Source organism: Rutidosis leptorrhynchoides, chromosome 1, assembly GCF_046630445.1.
Source record: "Rutidosis leptorrhynchoides isolate AG116_Rl617_1_P2 chromosome 1, CSIRO_AGI_Rlap_v1, whole genome shotgun sequence".
Taxonomy (NCBI): Eukaryota; Viridiplantae; Streptophyta; class Magnoliopsida; order Asterales; family Asteraceae; genus Rutidosis; species Rutidosis leptorrhynchoides.
Genome location: NC_092333.1, coordinates 644662690 through 644682434, shown reverse-complemented (window position 1 = coordinate 644682434; position 19745 = coordinate 644662690). Strand labels below are relative to the sequence as shown.

The following is a 19745-nucleotide window of genomic DNA, read 5'->3' as shown; positions in this document are numbered from 1 at the left end:
GCAAAAACTTTTTTTTTTCGTTTTTTGAAAAAACTTTGTTCACGAACATTATAGATGAGATGAAAATATGAACATTTAGTAGAGACACTTTGTGATAAATATTTTTATTTTGGCGGGAAAACGCTCGAAGAATTAATATATAACAATTATCGTGTTTTTCGAGCGTATGTTAAGGTTTTAGTTATTGAGGTTTAGATATTAGGGTTTAGAAATTTAGGGTTTAGGGTTTAGATTTAGGGTTTAGATTTAGAATTTAGATTGAGTTTTTAACACGAACGGTTTAGAGTTTAGGGTTTAGGGTTTGGTGTTTTGGGTTTATGGAATATATATATAAAAAAAACGTTCATATTCTTCACGAACAATATTATCTTGAATGTTATTTTTGTCGATCGTTTTCCCGCCTAAATAATAACATTCATCACGAAGTGTCTCTTCTAAATGTTCATATTTTCGTGTGATCTTGATGCCGGAAAAAAAAATACCAAAAAAAAAGGGAAAAAAAAATTGCTTCCCCCCGATTGGTTACTTCCTCATTGATCATGTCCCTATATATATATATATATATATATATATATATATATATACACTCCCTCCGTCACACTTCAAATGTTCAGCTTTCTATTTTGGGACGTCCCATATCAAATGTCCACTTTGTATATTAACCAATGAGAAGAGGTTATTCTGGAGAGAGAAAATTTCTGATTGGTGGAGAATGAAGTTAGCGGAATTTTCTAAAACTGTGTGTAAAAAGTAAGTGGACACTTGTAATGGGACGGAGGTAGTATCTAATAGACAAAACACTGTACCACTATTCACCAATAGTAATCAGAGGTATTTTCGTCATTTCACCTTTTTTTGTCTTATTAGATATGAATAGTACTCCCTCCGTCCCACCACAAGTGTCCACATTTCCATTTTGGGATGTCCCATTACAAGTGTCCATATTGTACTTTCAACCAATGAGAAGAGGTTATTCTGAAGAGAGAAGATTTCTGATTGGTGGAGAATGAAGTTAGTGGAATTTTCTAAAACTGTGTGCAAAAAGTAAGTGGACACTTATAATGGGACGGATGGAGTACTATTTAAATTTCCACTTTTCACAAAATTAACCCCCTAACTTCTATAAAAATACAAATCAAACCCCCCACTTTATACCTATATTCTAAATTCTAAATTATTATTTATCCCATTACTAAAACCAAAAATACTGAATAATAACACCCACCACGCTTTACCGACTTATATGTTGCGCTCAGACAGTTGGACCCACAGGGGCCACTACTGTGCTACAGTAATTTTTTTTCCCTCCAACGATAAAAAAAAACTTTCGTAAAGAACCAACCCTTCAATGCTACCAAAAGATGTCGAAAAACATTCTTTTTTACAAAATAGATCAACTAACTTTAAAAAAAAAACGAACACTAAAAGAAGAAACTTTCACAAAAGGAACAACCCTTCAATATTAGATGTCGAAAAAAATTCTTTTACAAAATATATCAAGACTTTTTTTTAACTCGCATTCAAAACGGAGACCCCGGCGCGAAGCGAGGGCTCCACAACTAGTTTTAGCTAAGAAACTAGCTGTTCTAGTTTTATTTGGGTTAAACATAAGACAGCCAAATGGTAAATAATAATACTCCGTAGTTGCATGTGAAAGTATAACTTATGACAATATTTAAATGTGACCCCGAATAAAATTCATGTTATGATAGCATATACAGGATTATAATTTTGACTTCCATACACATTAGCAAAACCAAACTATTTATGTCCTAGAGAATTTCACTAGAGTGATTAAGTTGCACTTCATATAACTCTTGTGATGTTGTGGTCATATTAGAACACAAACACACTGTCTCTCTTTCTATAAAGAAATTTGATCTTTTGGATAACATGTGTCTTTTCACAACACAGGAAACTTATTTTCACCCCATTCTCGAACCAACTCACCACATACGATCAATAACGGAGGCCAGGTCAGCTGAGAATACACTTCGCATGTACGCAAGGAACACATAATCATAAGAAACCTTCTGACTGCATTCACTGACAAACTAAAACCAACACAGAAAACGATGGGAAAAAACAAGATAACACTAATATCACCATTTCTTGATAGAAAAGAAACCCAAACCACAAAAGATGGTGGCATGGCGTGTTCTCATCGCAAACCACAGTTACAAAACACCATAGAAACATGCTCATATCACTCTATCTATGTGCATAAATCAAAAGGCAACACACCATTCTAGGTTGTTGGTATTTACAGTCAGCCTTAAAAGCATATAATTCACATATATAAAAAAACACCCGCCATCCAAGCCATGTACAAGATTCATAACCATAGCTTTTATGGACACGCAGCCTCCTGTTTAAAGGGACACTTAATTTTTCGAGCAACAAAAAAACACATCAATTCTGTTCCAGTACTGCTTCCCTCTCATGTTCCGTTTGTAAATAGGTTAGAATCTCCGATCTACCCCTAGGGTCTCATAACTAAGCAAGCAGCCTTCTTCACTTCATGACCATTTTTCTTTCTTCTTACAGATCACGAATCTAGCAAAAGAAAACTTCCTCATCTCCCACCTCCAATACCGTTAAAAATGTGCTTCAACCAACTGCAGGTCAGCAGTAAAGTTATGATCAAACGTGAAAACCAGTGAATACTATAACAGATCAGATATGTTCATGGTTCAGAGGTTCTGTATATTTGCACGATTAGCACTAAATGAGAAAGTTAACTAACCTATATCCGAAGTCAAATATGTTGAAGGTTACCTTTACAGAGAAAACTAAGGACCAGAACTTGACTTCTGAACCCAGACCTGTTTCTGCATAGACAATACGTTAAATCACTAAATTGGTCATAAAACTGGAAGAAATTAAAATGCAGATAACTATTCAGTCTTTGTCAAAAGCAAAACAAACCTCGTGAGAAGAATAGCCAGTAGAAACCCCTCTCTTTGAAGGTTTTCCTTCAGTAAAATTTGGAGACCCATCTACATCCTTAGAAGCATTCTGAGATGTCCCCCGCCGGCCGCCATGTTTATGGGACCCTACATATTTATCTACACATCACATCGAGCATGACGAATATTGTCTTCTCTCTCTTAATCAAATTTCCTTTTTTTATCGTAACTTAAATATAATTAATAAATATAATGATTGTGGCTAACAGATTAATCATTAATGTACTTAGAGTGTATGTACCAAGCAAGAACGTACAGTATTTTAGCTTTAATGAAGAAAACTAACCATTATCTACTGAGAGATGACCACCACGCCCACCTCCAACGGGCTTAAATTCCACACCCCTAGTATTTGAGAGGTCATGCTTCACTTCTCCGTGCATTCCTGTGGAACCCATGTAAGATACGATTATAAGATAAAATATGCAAGGACTTGTCACGCAAGCAGCGTACGGCTCTTGCCTCTGTTTTGTGTATCAGTGGCAAGTTCTTAAAAAGGAGGCAAAAGTAGTACGCCGCCTGCGTGGTACAAGCTTAACTAGTTCTGCATTACAAGTCCCATAAAAACATTTGATACTAAAGACGACATTTTCAGCCATTTTACAAAAAAAAAAAAAAAAAAAAAAAAAAGGGGTCTTTTCGGGCTATCTTATGAACCAATCTGGTAAAATCAGGAAGAGAAGTTATTGACTGCTCCAAACAAATTGCATGTCTACTGTAGTGTATTGTTTAAGCATGATCATGGTTGTAAAAATCCCTAATCGGAGATTAATCACTCAGGACCTTGTGGGATCCATCGTCCAAATTAAAGACTAAAATTTCATAGAATGTATTGTTTATTGTATCTCAAACAATGTATTACATCGCATATATATAGGCTAATATAACTTGGAGCCTAGGTTAATATAAACCCTAAAACCCATTAATGATTGGGCTTATATGTCTAATAGAAACTAATATGAGACTAATCGGAATGAACTTTTATACAATTAAATAATAAAATTCTAAACTTATATGTGTAAGTACAGAAGAAAACCATAAATATAAGCATAAAGCAAATTTAACATAAATGTCTAGAAACATTAACAAAATCTTTAAATTGTTTAAACGCTCCAAAATCCTTATTTAAGTTCATATTAAAATGTTGACCGATTTTAACCGACTGAATCCGACTGACCAACTCAATCCATTTTTACCCATTGACTGGCATTAACAATAAGCCACAAGGCTATGGTTAGCATTTCCATGTTATTGTATTTGAAACATTATTTGTTTATAACAAAATCAAAAAGTTTGAACACAAAAGCATTTCAACCCAACACAACCCCACCCTCACCAATAATTAGCCGTTTCGATTCATCACCCAACCTGCCCATTTTCAGATCTGCTAAGAGAAAATATGTACTGACTAACCTTCCACAGAGTCCAACGGCACTTGTGTACTTTGAGAATTAAGAGATGAAAGGGATTCATCACTTGCATGTGGTCCATCAGAGCGCCTAAGTGGAGTCCAAACACCACGATCAGGTCTTTCTCGGTTCCTAGTACTACGCTTGTCTTGTTTCTCATTGTAGGATCCATGTAAATCATGATCACTTGACAATCCATTAAAATCCTTCGAGGGTGGTGGAACATTTGAAGGTCTAGGTGGTCTTCGGTCCATACTATCACGATTTGGAGTATGGTTCTGTAGTTCTGATTGATTTTTTCGTGCATTATCCTTGTTCAGAAGTATGCTTCTAATTATTCTTCCACTGGTAGCATCCCGCTGCTGGTTCTGTTTGGGCCCGCCAGAACCATGAGAAAGTTTCATAGATGATACGCCCTGCTGTATCTGAAATCCAAACGCGAGAAATTTAAGACATGGATAAGGTATGAAGTTCCACTAGTGACAATTAACAAATTTATCCAGAAAATATATAATATGAAAAATCAGACTTACATTGAGAATTTCCTTCTCCTTTCCCTTCAAAAGCAGAATTTTCTTTTCCCCGAAATCGGTGTTTCCAGAAGAACCTGCATTAATTTAAAATAGTATACCTGTAAATCTTTGTACTTTAACACAATAAAGTTCAAGATAGTAATATAGTATATACACACCAACTTTTATAATATTTTTTAAATTCTACAAGACGGATACACTGTGTATTGTGTCTCGAGACAGGGGACAGTTATTAGGTTGTATGTTACATTAACTTTTAACCTTGGGCTTTCTCACATTACCTAGTGTCATACATAAATGTGTATGTACATATTTACATCATACATAACTAGATATGTCAATATGCATGACACATATGTATACGTATTGTTACGTATAAGGTATGTGTAAATGCAATGTGCATATACATATCTACATCGTACTTGTATATAAATATCTATATGCATTAAACATATCTTTATGTATTGTTACACGTATAGTATATCTGATATATATGCACGGATACAGAATATATAAATAATTATAGAATATCTAACACCTATACACACTACAGAGATTATTATGGAAAAAATTAAGCACGGAGATGAGCAATACCCCTTCCTTCCTCCAAACCTGCACTTCCAGACACAGAAGATGGCCCAATAGGCTTTTCAGAAACTTGTTGATCATCGCGTTTTTGGATTTGAACATAGTTTGACTTTTCTTTGCCATTTCTGCCTTTCCCAGTATCACGAGGGACATACTGCGATTGAGAAAACAACAAGATATTACATCCATTTCACCATCAACCATACACATCAGAAAAAACTATCCAAATCTGCAGGACCCAAAAATGAACATTGTACGCCAAGGAGCAGTTGTCATGCCTATAATTCAATTCCACCCTATCATATTAAATATTTCCAAATATAGAAAGCTAAATAAGCAAAAACTCGGAACCCCTATTAATTTGACTTTTACTGTCCATGAAATTTATTCAACAAAGGTAAAACTATATAACAGAACAACACATGTCATATCTTATTATGAAAACTGAAAAGTAATACAAACAACACATGTCATAATATCTTATTACAACCATTAATCCAAACAACTGGAACAGGAAGTCATAGTTTATCTTGTAAAAATGTAAATCAAAACTCACATACCATGTTGGTCGACGCCCTCCTCCTTTCAGGCCCATGTTTAAGTGCAGCAGAGTTTGAGCTTGAAGAGGAAGCACCACTAGCCCTTCTGGCCAACTTCCCGTTAGGCAAGGACCTCTGAAATAAGTTATCAAACAGATTAATTATGGTACCCATATAAGAGTCAAACTTTATAGTATTATTATTAACAAATAGTACAACAATTTGATGCTGAAAGTAAAAAGGTAAACTGATGAAGCACAGGAAAAATGCTACAGATTACAAAAGACAATATACTGCTCTATCATCTGACCATCTTGAAACACCATTCCATGCCTTTAACGAAAAAGAAAACTATCTCCATATGCTAGAGCCAACAGCAACCCTAATCTTACAAGTTTATAAACTACACATAGAAATATTAATCCTACCCGAGGTCCACTCTTCGCGGCTCTTTTCTGGCGAATGAAATCCATTAAAGGGGTAACTATAGGGGCTTCCTTAGCAATACCTTGAAAACAGAAACAAAAAACTCAATTCCATATAAATTTGCAAGTACTGAGTGATTCCATATCTAATAATCAAGTTTAATCCAGCATATTTAAAAGCTATGAGACTAACCAGCTCGTTCGGCTTCCTTTCTTTCCAATTGTATCTCTGCGCTAGGAAGATTCTCGACAGGCTTTGCAATAAATTCGAGGAATTCAAGATATTGAGGATCTATATATATGTTCATCATAGAGTTATTTACACCAGATGAAGGACAGTGAATTATATAGCAATAGTGAATATATTACTGTATTAGTTAGCTGGATATACCTTTGTTTATGGTCCCTTCACGCCCATCTTTCTTAGACCATTGTTTTGGAACTCGCTGAGAAGGTGAATACTCAACAATAGTTTTGAATTGTGTACCTGACAGAATGTAAATATATAAGCCCTGATCCTATATTACACATCAGTACATAAAGTGAACGAACAAATAATAGACAGCCCATATACAGGAAAAAGATTGTGAAGCCGTATGACACCTTAAATGAAGACAGTTATATTACCCTTTTCATTAACAAAAACATGTCCGTCAAAGAACTCTGCAAACTCAATGACATCCTCTGGCCGCTTAAAGTCAATGTAGGCTCTGGAATAGGATTGAATTTTCAGACTGCAAACATGTACAACAGAAATTGTTAAAACGGTACATCATAAAAGACACTTAACACATACATAGACGGATAGACCATTCGAGAGGTACTTCTAAATTCTGAATCTGGTAAGTAACTAGCCGAGCTACTATATGATACTATATGAATGTGTTCACGAAAGCATAACCAATGTCAAGTCATTTATTAACTTTTATAGCATAATATCAGCATACAACTTCGCCTAAAGACTCAACTTTTCATCCAAAGAGAAAGTGTCTTATAGGGCCACAAAACAGTCAGCTTGCACAGAGTTGTGTTCTGTAGAAGGTTTCATATCAAGTTAAGTGATGTTGAGCCTCAGCTGATAGGCTCCATTGAAAATAATTAATGACGGGGCTTGTGATTTTGCTACACATAAAATTAGATCACTTCATGATTTAGAAATCCATTCTGCCTACACCCCAATTAATACGTTTGGCAGGATACAACTGTCACAATAGTAACAAAATTTGAAGTAATTAAAAAGGCAAATACAAAACATCCCTGAAACTTTGAAAGAACACTCTTTCTTAATAGAGCCAATTGATTTATGCTAATACATGTTGTCCTCTTTTGGAGACTGCAAGAAATATTAGGAAATGTACTAGGGGTCCTGATAGCCTTAATCAAGATAACCACTTGAATATTCTTTAGATCTGTTTTATGCTGGATTCTGTGTATTAGTTAAGATTATAATCCAAATATCGATTTAGATGTCATCATGCAACAAAAAACTAAAAGAGGCCACTTCAAGTACACATATCAGAGCGACAATTCAATAATGGGACATCAGCCAAGATACTGTTTTCGTAACAGTTGATACTCTATGTCAATTTCTATATAATCTCTTTAAGCTCCAAGATTCCATTCAACCTCTCTATCAGGATGTCAATTACCAAAAAGGAACAGCACCAGCACAATAGTCGTTAACCACAATAAAATAATCATGAAACTTAGAAATTTTAAAAAGATTGTGTTCGGGATTTGTATTCCCGTAGGAAGTTTAGAAAATCCTTTCTTTTAATGAATACTTTCTTCTTTGACAAGTTCAAATATACTTAATTAGCCTCGCATGCTCCTTTTGAAACCATTAATGATGCTCTTCGTCATTAAGATACACGTAATGTAGTACTACATCATGTTCTAGTTCTTAACAAGGCACTTATGGAAATAGTAAAACCACCACAAACCCAAGAATACCAAATGCTTCAATCAGCAAACGATCTTGATAACACGATAAAAGACTCACTCAAGTTCACACAAAAATTTGAATGCTATGAAACATGAATCCCTTTTCCAAAGTCCACACCAATTAATAACCCTCCTGATCCCAGCGCAATAGTAAATCATAGACAGAAACAAAATAAGCAACACAATATAAACAAATGTGAGAATGCTCTATTCGAAAATTAGCATCATCAAATACGATATTCTTGCTTTACTAACGAGCGTCTCTACCTCAGCTCAACAAATCATACGCATTTGTTCTAATAACTACAAAGCACCTATACTGTTTCAATTTTAACCTCAACTAAAGGCTTTCAGAACAAGTAATAACCTATAGGTAACCAAAATTATAACCTAAAGGCAAATAATTCACAACGTAAAGTCCATAATTTTAAAGGAGTATAAAACTTTAACATTAAAACAAAGCTGAAAAAAATGCATAGTAAAACCCTAACCTATTCTTGCCGGAACGGAAACAGAACCAGTTGTAACGGCCTGAAAAACGCGCATCAATCTGCTCCATTAACGCCGTCTGAGAAATATTATGCGGCAAGTGCCGAAGCACAACCTTCGTTCGATCGTGCAAACCTTTCATTCGTGACTCAAACTTATTTCCACAAAAGGAAAATAAGCAAACCCTAAAACTTTATCTAATCGCAAACCTCAAACCCTAGAATATGCAATTCGTCAAGTTAATTGGTTGATTACATATTCTCTGTTACGACCGATCGGGAATTGTTTATTCCGTGCCCTAATTTTTCAATTTTGACCGAAAATAAAAAGTACGTAGGCATGCAAATATATTAATTAAAAAGGGAAAAGGTTTATGCGACGGAGAGAAACGGAATGATGAAATTGAAGGCTTCTCTTGTGGGGATTTTGTGTATATACAGATGATATATGAAGTTGTACATATATTTATTACTTATTATTATTATTATATATAATATATATATATATATATATATATTATTATTATTGTATTATTTTTCTTTTTTTAATTTTTTTTTTTTTTTTTGCCAAAAATCACGAGAACTCGTATAACATGATATAACATGATCTTCATCGAAAAATTAAGATCAATACTGATGTTACAAAGGAAGATAATAAAGCGGGCTCGGAACTAGTAAGTGTCACAAACCGACATATGCCTCAAAACAGAATCATCGTAACAAAATAATTTAATTTAATAATTTAATTTAACTTCAGCCGGGCTCGAAACTAGTAACTATTATTATTGTATTTTATATATATATATATATATATATATATATATATATATATATATATATATATATATATATATATATATATATAGTGGTAGGATCAGGAGGGAAGTAACCATTCGAGGGGAAGCGGGGAGAAGCAAAAACTTTTTTTTTTCTTTTCATTTTTTGAAAAAACTTTGTTCACGAACATTATAGATGAGATGAAAATATGAACATTTAGTAGAGACACTTTGTGATAAATGTTTTTATTTTGGCGGGAAAACGCTCGAAGAAGTAATATATAACAATTATCGTGTTTTTGAGCGTATTTTGAGGTTTTAGCTATTGGGATTTAGATATTATGGTTTAGATATTAGGGTTTATAGGGTTTAGATATTAGGGTTTAGAAATTTAGGGTTTAGGGTTTAGATTTAGGGTTTAGATTTAGGATTTAGATTGAGTTTTTAACATGAACGGTTTAGAGTTTAGGGTTTAGGGTTTGGGGTTTTGGGTTTATGGAATAAACCCAAAACACCAAACCCTAAACCCTAAACTCTAAATCGGGCTAAATTTTACTTCACAAAACATGAAAAAAAAAAAAAACGTTCATATTCTTCACGAACAATATTATCTTGAATGTTATTTTTGTCGATTGGTTTCTTGCCTAAATAATAACATTCATCACGAAGTGTCTCTTCTAAATGTTCATATTTCCGTGTGATGCCGGAAAAAAAAATTTCAAAAAAAAAACGAAAAAAAATAATTAATTTTGCTTCCCCCCGATTAGTTACTTCTCCATTAATCATGCCCATATATATATATATATATATATATATATATATATATATATATATATATATATATATATATATATATATATATATATATATATATATATATATATATTAGTTTTTATAGGCACGTCCGTTGGACGAAAGTTCTAAGAATTAAATTTGCAACTGTTGAATATATAACAAAAACACAAGTACATAATATGTTGAAATCCATTAAAATTTTATGATTGCGTCCGATTGAATGGAATTTATCTGTCCTCGAATAGAGTGAGTGATAACTTTTTTCCCTCGTGGGTTTTACATATGGATGAAAAAACGACTTCTCTTTTATTCAAGGTTAAGGAAGAGATCCCAAGAGAACTCAATTAAGGAGAGAACTCTGGGAACACCCGAATCAAACAAAATTTAAGGCGAGCGAACAATTTTCAGTGTTGGTCGAACAAAAAAGTTTAAGTGCATATGAAATCAAATTTTTTCTACAGTCTTGTTCTACAACATCTTGTTACCTTTTTTGTTCGACTTCCTCCAATTTTGTTCAAATTCCTCCATTTATTTTCGAATTCATTTTATTTTTGTTTGAGTTCAAAATTTTTCCTAAATTTAGCCCGATTTAGAGTTTAGTGTGTAGGATTTAGTGCTTTGGGTTTAGATCCCTAAACCCAAAAACCTTAACCTTAAACTCTAAATTGTTCGTGTTAAACGCTAATTATAAACTCCTATTCTAAACCTTAAATTATAAATCTAAACCCTAAAATGTAGGTCATGAATGAAGAACATAATAACATTGTGCAGAACAACAATGCGTATCAAAAACTTGTAGAACAAAAGAAATGTTCGACCAACATCAAAAATATCCCCCGTCCCTTTTTCGTTCGACCAACGAGTTTTCAGGTTCTTTAACCTAAAAAGGTTCTCATTTGATCATTGCACTATTATTATTTATTATTATTTTATTACATACGGAATAGTTTAGTATGGCTTTGATGTTGTATTTTACATATTATTGTGAACTAGTTAATAACCCACGCATTCACGGAAATTTTTCATAGATGATTCTTAAAAGAAATATCTTATTAAGTCATTTAAGTTAATGATCCAACAAACATTACTGCAAGATTGTCAATGTTTTCGTTTCTGGTCTGCACAAAAATAAACTCAAAAGTAAGAGAGGTCCCAATGGTGTATACTTGACCTCCGCCCAGCACTTAGTCCTCGAGGACACCAATGGCAGCACCTAGTCCACACTCTAGCTCAGGTTTAGCCCAGCTTGTACGTCCAGCTCTCAACCCTTTTAAATCATAATTGAGGACGGAAATGAGGTATATATATGTGGTACTTTTTGCTTTCAAACTTGTACATTTAATTAATTAATGGAAAGAAAAAGTGTCATTGTAGGGAGTGTTTAGTCCTGAGAAGGAAGTGCTGATGTGGCACCCCAGGACATGGATGGAGTAGTTACTCCATTGAGACCTCTCTAATGCTGAAAAACGTACAAGATCAACTTCACTATCTTTAGATAACTTCCAAATATAAAGTGCAGTTATATCAAAAGTTAAGAACATTTTATAAAACTGAATTTGATAATAATAAACACTTCATTGTAGTAGTCAACATTGACATAAATAATTGGGATGAACGAAACATCTTAAGTAAGATACCAGTATTGATATTTGTTGAAAACTAAACAAAGAAAAAAAAGTACCGAAATGAAGCATAAAGTTGGTGCCTTCCTTCAGATGATCCATCTGAAGGAAATACTGCGATTATTATGCTTACATCCTCATCTGTAACGCAGCATTCACGCCTCTCTGACCTGGTCCACCATTACTTTATGTGTGATGGACTACAAAATTTGCGACCCCATTCTATGTCCGCCATGCTGGCACTTGCATACATGTGTTCCCTTGAAAATAATCAGTCCGTTGCAACATCAATCCCTGAAATAGCCATTCCTTTGATCCCACTGTCTTATTGAAATCCCGAGATAATCACAAAGTCTGGTACTCGGTGGGATCAAAGGAATGGCTAGATGTTGCAACGGACTGATTATTTTCAAGGGAACACATGTATGCAAGTGCCAGCATGGCGGATATAGAATGGGGTCGAAAATTTTGTAGTCCATTACACATAGAGTAATGGTGGGCCAGGTCAGAGAGGCGTGAATGCTGCGCTACAGGTGAGGATGTAAGCATAATAATTGCAGTATTTCCTTCAGATGGATCATCGATGGATTGTACCAACTTGAGCGCCTCTTATTGAAATCCTGAGATTATCACACCTTCAGATGTGATAACTATTGTTCATTGTCCGATTTTATCATGAATTCTTACATAGCCCATCAACACCACTTATGAGATTATAAGTGGATACAAAAAGGGAACTTAAGATGAAGCATAGTTCTCCATTGGTCCCCCGGGGTGACACTTATCGTTTTGCACATTAGCAAATAAAATTCTGGAAAAAAGAATGTTCTGTAAGAGAGAAGTGATCTAATAAATGAACAATAAGTAATATCCCTATCTTACCATATTAGCTAAAAAGCTCCCAGTTTTGCCCGGTCCTCTTGAATTGGTTTGTTGATTTTAGAGAAATTGGACAAATGTAGAAACAGATTGAGCTTCACTCTATGCAAAATTTCCTTGAACAGATTCATACCATTCAGGTTCATGAGCACATCAACATAACGCGACCTGTAAGATTACATGAAAGTCAAAACCACAAGTTAATTTAGAGACAAGGTCATAAACTGAGTGTAATAAAACATATCGCTGCTGAATGGGACGGGTTTTTCATAATCTACAAAATCGTGGAGTGAGTTATAGAACACACGTATAAAACCGCAAAAGACAGATAGAACCGCGAAAAACTAATAATTTATATCGATTGTTACACTTATGAACTATGAAGTAAACATAATTAATTAAAATTAAAATTAAAAAAAATATTACGGGAATCGTTATTCGAACACTGCAATATCATTATAAAAGTGAACGATTGTTACACTTATGAAGTATGAAGTAAACATAATTAATAAAAAATATTAAAACCTTATAATATTAATTAACTAGAACCTTACCATCTCCATTATCTAGAAATAGGTTGACGTTTGTAGAGAAGTGGGTCATAATTGACACCTAAAAAATAATAATAATTAACCCAGATATTGGAAATCGACAAACAACAAACCAACCCCGATGTTCAATTAATTAAGATCAAAACTAAACTAACAGGACCAACCGAACCTTAACACACCCAACCTAGATGCCAAATGTACCCATTGATTAATTATCGTTAAAATTATGCAAGTACAATAAACGTACATGTATTTTGAAACAGAAGTAAAAAGTCATATACATTGTGGATTTTTTAAAGCACAGTATCTCAATATTTATGATCTTACCTAGTCCAATCCAGTGGATTGAGGCATGTTTTAACTAAAGAGTCATGTTTTTAAAGATGGAAGTTAGACTGCATAAACATCCACATCCACAATTCTATTAAAGATGGCAGGTAGTCTCTCTTAATATAATTTACACTTTTACCATGATCGTTAGCGGTGGCAAAAATAAGTGGGCTAGGTTAAAACTTTAGCTTTCTACATGGGTTAAAACTGTTCAAGGCGGGTCGTGATGGTCGACACCGAATTCACTTTTAATCTAAAAGTATAAATAATAATTTAACTTCTATAATCTATATCAAAGCTAATCTATATCAAAGATTAAAAAAAAAAAATGATTTATGCATAAGAAATACACCTTTCCTAAGTAAGTCAAAAACCATTATTATGATAGGTGAAATTGCCACCTCTAAATTGATCATAGTTAATCAGGTGAACCCGAGCAACTGATTTCCCATTTCCATTAGTTAAAAAGTACTTTGGATTACCATGAGTAGAATCTTTGTACATCCCAAAATTGGTGTCCTTTGGCAGATGGTCATAGTTTCTTTTGAACATTGTTACCTGATCAGATAAATACAACAAACACTTTAAATATACCTCTATAAAATTATCCTTGACGTCATCACACTCAACGGCATGTAAAATTCTGAGTAACAACGAATTTTGTAGTATCTGGCCATTCAAGATCATGTATTAACTCCTAATCAACGAACTATAGATGTTATTAGAGAAAAATTCATGTTACTTTATAAACAATAGATTAAAAAGGATGAAAACTACATGTATAAAAGCAGTTACAGTTAAATAAGCAGCTAATCATAATCCTTACAATTAAATAAGCAGTTTCAGTTTATTGTTGAAACTGTGATCTAATTAAGTATACAATGCCATCACAAATTGACATAACTTGAACGATAAAAAAAAGAAACTATAAAGATTAAGAACCTTTTCATTTATGGGCCGAATCTTCAACAACTCAATCGGATTTAACATTATGTTTCCAATTGAGAAAGGAATTGTTGTCATGTAATCTGCATACAAAGTTAATGAAACAAACTCAGTCAACAAACAGGCATCACAATGCTTTTTAATGGGTCTAAAGGGTTCTTTTTGGTTTAATGGGTTCTTTTTTGGTTTAATGGGTTGTTTTTTGGTTTCTGCCAACAAACAGTTATCAACAAAATGCTAGTTATAACAAAAGTCTATGAATGTCACAGGCAAAGTGGAGTCGTGTTGCTGAATATAAAAAGTTGTTAACATACAAATTGAATTTTATACAATGTTAACACACAAATTGAGATTTTGAGTAAAAACGTACAAATAGTTAAAAGCATAATGTTAAAGATTTAATACCTCTTCCGACTTCCATAAATTTTTGAGATTATCAATCAATTCATACTTTAATTTAGAGGCCTGCTCTCGTTTTTCTAATATGAGATACATGAATCTCATATGCTTAATCAATTCTCTGAATCAAGAACCCTAATTCTTCGTCAGTTCTCTGCATTCAATTTCTGATTCATAACGATATCATCAAATCGATTCAACATGCGCGAACCTTAATCCTTTGTGAACCCTAATTTTCGAACACAATTGTATCTTGGAACCCTAATGTTGAGAAACCTTTAGCGTAATAAGATGTTAGCGACAGAAGGTTATTTTGTGATGAAGGTGAATGAATCAGTTACAGTTACCCCGTATTTTTATTTGTGCGTGAAAGTTTCTTTCTTTTTTTTCTTTTTCTTTTTCTTTTGTATTAATTATTAATTAATTAATATTAAGGGTAGTGGTGTAATTAAGGATGTTAACTGCCCATTAGAAAGGCTAATGATGCCATCAGTATCTTTAATGGTTGTGATTATAAGATAGAAAACTCATCTAAAGGGTGAGATTTTGCATCGCCGATTAGCATCCTCTCCAATAGTATGATTGGTCGTGTTATATTTATGTATAAGATAAGATGAGATGTATGATTAATAAATAAAATTTATAATAATGAACTCATTTTATTTACACATAATATGAATGCAATCTCTCTGTTCTCGAGCAGAGAGATGACTTTTTCTTCTCATGAGGTTTAACAAGCTAGAAAAATGAATTCTCTTATATATTAAGTTATGAAAAGATTGTCTACGAGATTGGGCGTCGTTTTTGTTGTATGATAATTGATAAGTCATGTTAAAAAGTAATTTGAATCAAAATATTTATTCCACTTTAATTGAGCATCAAATTTTATAATTTTTTATTAACTTTACTAGCTTAAGACCTATAAATTCGCAAGACTTTTTTATGTGTCAAATCAAATTTTTATTTGTTCCACTAATAGGATTTTATATAGGATTTTATATAGTATTTTGTTAGGTTGATTAGAAAATAAAAAAATATTAGATTAGAAATAATTGTGCATTAATATTGCGAAACATCACGATATTATATACTATACAGTATTTATTTACAACAACAACAAAACCCAATACCACATAAGTGGTGTATGGAGGAGGTGAGATGTAGACAATCATTCCCCTATCCGAGAATAAAGTCAAGTCATTTCTACACCTAGAGTGAAAACACTCTCAAAAGTAGAGAAAATCATTCATCTCTCTATTCGACGGATAGAGAGATTGCTTCCGAGTGGACCTCCTGCCAATAAGTAGGAAAAAGTTATTTAAAAAATAAAATAAAAATAAAATTGAGACGCCATGAAAATGGTAAAATCAAATTTCTATGGTTTTAAATCCTGCTATAGGTGCACAAAAAAAGGGATCCGAAAAAAACCAAAAAAAACTCCGAAACCGGATCTGACAGGATCCGGATTTTGTCAGAACCGGATCCGGTTCCTGGATCCGATCCGGATCCGACCGGATCTAGACGTTGGATGGGGACCGAATTTTTTTCGGATAAAAACCGGATAAAATCCGGATTTTTTGGAACCGGATAAAATCAGGATTTTTTGAGCTGTTCGATTTTAAAAAAAAAACCGTTCATATTGGTTTTTTTTTGCAGTTTTTTGATTTTTTTGGACCATTTTACCCCTTCAAGTGTAGTATAAATAGATGGTATTGGGTTTTGGTTGAAAGCACACCATCTAATTCTCTCTATTCTCTCTAAATCTCACATTACTCTATAATTACTCACTAAACTCTACTTATTAATCCTATAATGGATAATTCACAAGCATCCGCTTCCGATTCCGCTTCCGTTGCAACATCTTCACAACGTTATACCAACAACGATGTTCGTATGATCAAAAATACGAGTCGAAAAGGTGACGTTTGGTCTAATTTCGACTTGTGCGTGATGAACGATAATCAAGAAAGAGCTCGTTGTAAGAGATGTTTTAAGTTCCTAGGTGTTTCGGGTAACTCTACGTTAAGAAAACATTTTGAAAAAACTTGTAAAGGAGCCGTTCAAGAAGACCCGACACAACCTACACTTGGTCGGGATGGTTCGATTTTTTTATACGATCAAGAAGCTCTTCGTCAGGATTTGGCAAGGTTTATCATTCAACAAGGGCTTCCTTTCAACCACTTCGACAATCCAAAGCTTACGGAGCTAATTCGGAACCGACTACAACCGCGATATAACAATGTAAGTCGTACTACTCTAAGACGTGACGCTTTTAAATTATGGAAAAAAGCTAAAAATGATATAATCGAAGGTTTTCGAACATATAAACATAAAGTTTCTATAACTTGTGATGTTTGGACCGCACCACACGGAACGGCAAATTCTTATTTAGCCGTTACCACTCATTGGTTTCATCCCGATTCGTGGTTATTAATGAAACGGACTATCGCTTTTAAATTATTTGCTTATCCGCATAATGGTAATAATTTAAGAAAAATTATACAAGACACTTTGATTGAATATAATTTAATCGATAAAGTTTTTACTATTTCGCTAGATAATGCTTCTAATAATACTAGTGCCATGGATATGTTAAAAATACGAATGCAACCGGTTTTAAATGGTGCGTTTATACATACACGTTGTGTTGCTCATATTATAAACTTGGTCGTTCAAGATTGTTTAACTTATTGTAGTTCGTTAAAAGATAAATTTAGAAAATTATTAGTAACGATATATCGTACGAGCAACGAACGACATAAAAACTATAAAAATTTCGTTAAAACTTGTAATGGCACTTGGTTAGGTCCTTATTTTGATAATAATACTAGGTGGAATTCTACTTGTCTTATGTTTGAAAATATATTACGACAAAAAGAAACTTTAATCGGTTTTAATAATAGACTAATTAGAAATGAATATTCCGAACCGATTGACAACGACGAATGTGATGACTTGGAAGCATTAACAAATTTTTTACAAGTTTTTAAAGAGGCAACGACAAAAGTTTCGGGTGTTTATTACCCAACTAGCTCACTAGTTTTACAACAACTTTATATAATGACGGAAAAAATTAACGAATTTGCGAACTCAAATAATCGTATTTTTAGACAAACCGTTTTTCACATAAAAAAAAAACTAAAAAAATATTTTGGAACAAGACCTAAAGTTTTTTTATTTGCGGCGGCACTTGACCCAAAAATCAATTTTAATGGGGTGGAACTTTTGATGACAACAATATATCAAAATTTGGATTGTATTCATGGTCCCGAAGACGACGAACCCAACTATATAAAAAACCAAATATTCGAATTTAATAACACCTTTGAGCAATTATTTTCAATTTATGCAACAACTTATGGTCGACAAGCAAACCCAATTGTTGACCAATTTGAGAGCGGGTCATCTTCTCGAAGGGCCCGAGACCTTAATATTAGTCTTTTTAACCAATTACGTGAAGACGCTTCGAAACGTGCCTGAACATCGGCACCCACAAGCGAGTTGGGAAATTACAAGATTGGAAACTTTGCACTAAACATGAATCCCGAACAATTTCACAACTTTGATGTTTTGGCTTGGTGGAAAACAAAAGAAGACACTTATCCAATAATATCCGCTATGGTTCGTGACTTATTAGCCGTTCAAGCTTCAACCGTAGCTTCCGAATCGGCTTTTTCTCTTAGCGGTCGAATTATTTCGGAAAGAAGGTCAAGACTTACCCCCCAAGCCGTGGAAGTATGCGTATGTTTGAAGGATTATTTGGACAGGGTAGATAGGATACAAGATCAAACGTCATTAGAATGTCCGTTAGATAATGACGTTGAAGATTTTATAGAGATGGAAGAAATAGAAGCGGGATTATCACCTTCATCAACCGAAGGAAATACCGAGACCGAAGTGGAGGAAGGTGAATATGATCCCATTAACATGGACGAATATATTGCAAATTACCAACGAACATTTGCGGTTGATGACCCCGAATTTGAAGCAAGTGAAGCATATTACGAACGACGAAGGCAAGACGAGTAATGTATAATGGGTGATGGAAATGCCGAAGCTCGATATACTTTGCTCGTAATACATTATCGGGTGATGGCCATGCCGAAGCTCGAATAATGTATTAACTTTTGTATACTTATAGTTGTAACTTGTATCGTTCAAATAAATGTATTGTTATTGTTATTTATATTATCTATAGTGGTTAATCATTTGAATAAAAATGTTGTTATTTATATTATTTATAGTGTTAAGCGTTATAAATTATAATTATATTATTTATAGTTGTTTAAGCGTTATACATTTTGTTTATATTGATTATATTATTGTTGTTCAAAAGTTATAAAAATCGAACCGGTAAAAATATAACCGGTAAAAATCAAAATCCGACAAAGATCTTAGTCCGGAAAAAATCCGGTCGAGATCCGAAAAAATCCGATTCCGAAAAAAAAACCGACCCCGAGAACCGGATCCGGAAAAATCCGATTTTTTTTTTGCCTGTTTTTTTAAATCCGGATCCGGTCCGGATCCGGTTTTTGTGCATCTATAAATCCTGC

At 33.6% G+C, this 19745-nt stretch overlaps 1 protein-coding gene and 1 long non-coding RNA gene across 4 annotated transcripts; both read right to left on the bottom strand.

Moving 5' to 3' along the window:
- Window positions 1-2091: 2091 nt before the first annotated feature.
- On the bottom strand, window positions 2092-9307 carry LOC139885728 (regulator of nonsense transcripts UPF3-like). 2 transcript variants are annotated; one of them, XM_071869478.1, is made up of 13 exons: window positions 8899-9307; window positions 7091-7197; window positions 6855-6950; window positions 6657-6755; window positions 6467-6546; window positions 6060-6173; window positions 5506-5653; window positions 4912-4985; window positions 4383-4803; window positions 3256-3354; window positions 2929-3056; window positions 2747-2831; window positions 2092-2618 (listed from the first exon to the last, which is right to left on the bottom strand). In XM_071869478.1, exons 1-12 carry the CDS (start codon window positions 9036-9038, stop codon window positions 2793-2795), a joined length of 1545 nt encoding a protein of 514 aa, XP_071725579.1. In that variant the 5' UTR covers window positions 9039-9307; the 3' UTR covers window positions 2092-2618; window positions 2747-2792. The 2 variants fall into 2 exon arrangements, with proteins under 2 accessions (XP_071725579.1, XP_071725578.1); XM_071869477.1 differs by having other exon boundaries at window positions 2779-2831.
- Window positions 9308-12534: 3227 nt separating this feature from the next.
- On the bottom strand, window positions 12535-15498 carry LOC139885727 (uncharacterized). 2 transcript variants are annotated; one of them, XR_011772066.1, is made up of 5 exons: window positions 15199-15498; window positions 14791-14876; window positions 14331-14406; window positions 12971-13135; window positions 12535-12899 (listed from the first exon to the last, which is right to left on the bottom strand). It is a non-coding gene; the product is annotated as an uncharacterized lncRNA (long non-coding RNA). The 2 variants fall into 2 exon arrangements; XR_011772065.1 differs by having other exon boundaries at window positions 12535-13135.
- Between the last annotated feature and the right edge of the window lie 4247 nt (window positions 15499-19745).

Coding starts and splice junctions, on each gene's coding strand:
- LOC139885728 (XM_071869478.1), bottom strand. CDS start 9,038: ATGAAAGGTTTGCACGATCGAACGAAGGTTGTGCTTCGGCACTTGCCG. Junction 6,547..6,656: donor AAAGGAAGCCGAACGAGCTG/GTTAGTCTCATA, acceptor TCTGTTTTCAAG/GTATTGCTAAGGAAGCCCCT. Junction 3,057..3,255: donor TCATCTCTCAGTAGATAATG/GTTAGTTTTCTT, acceptor ATAAATATGTAG/GGTCCCATAAACATGGCGGC.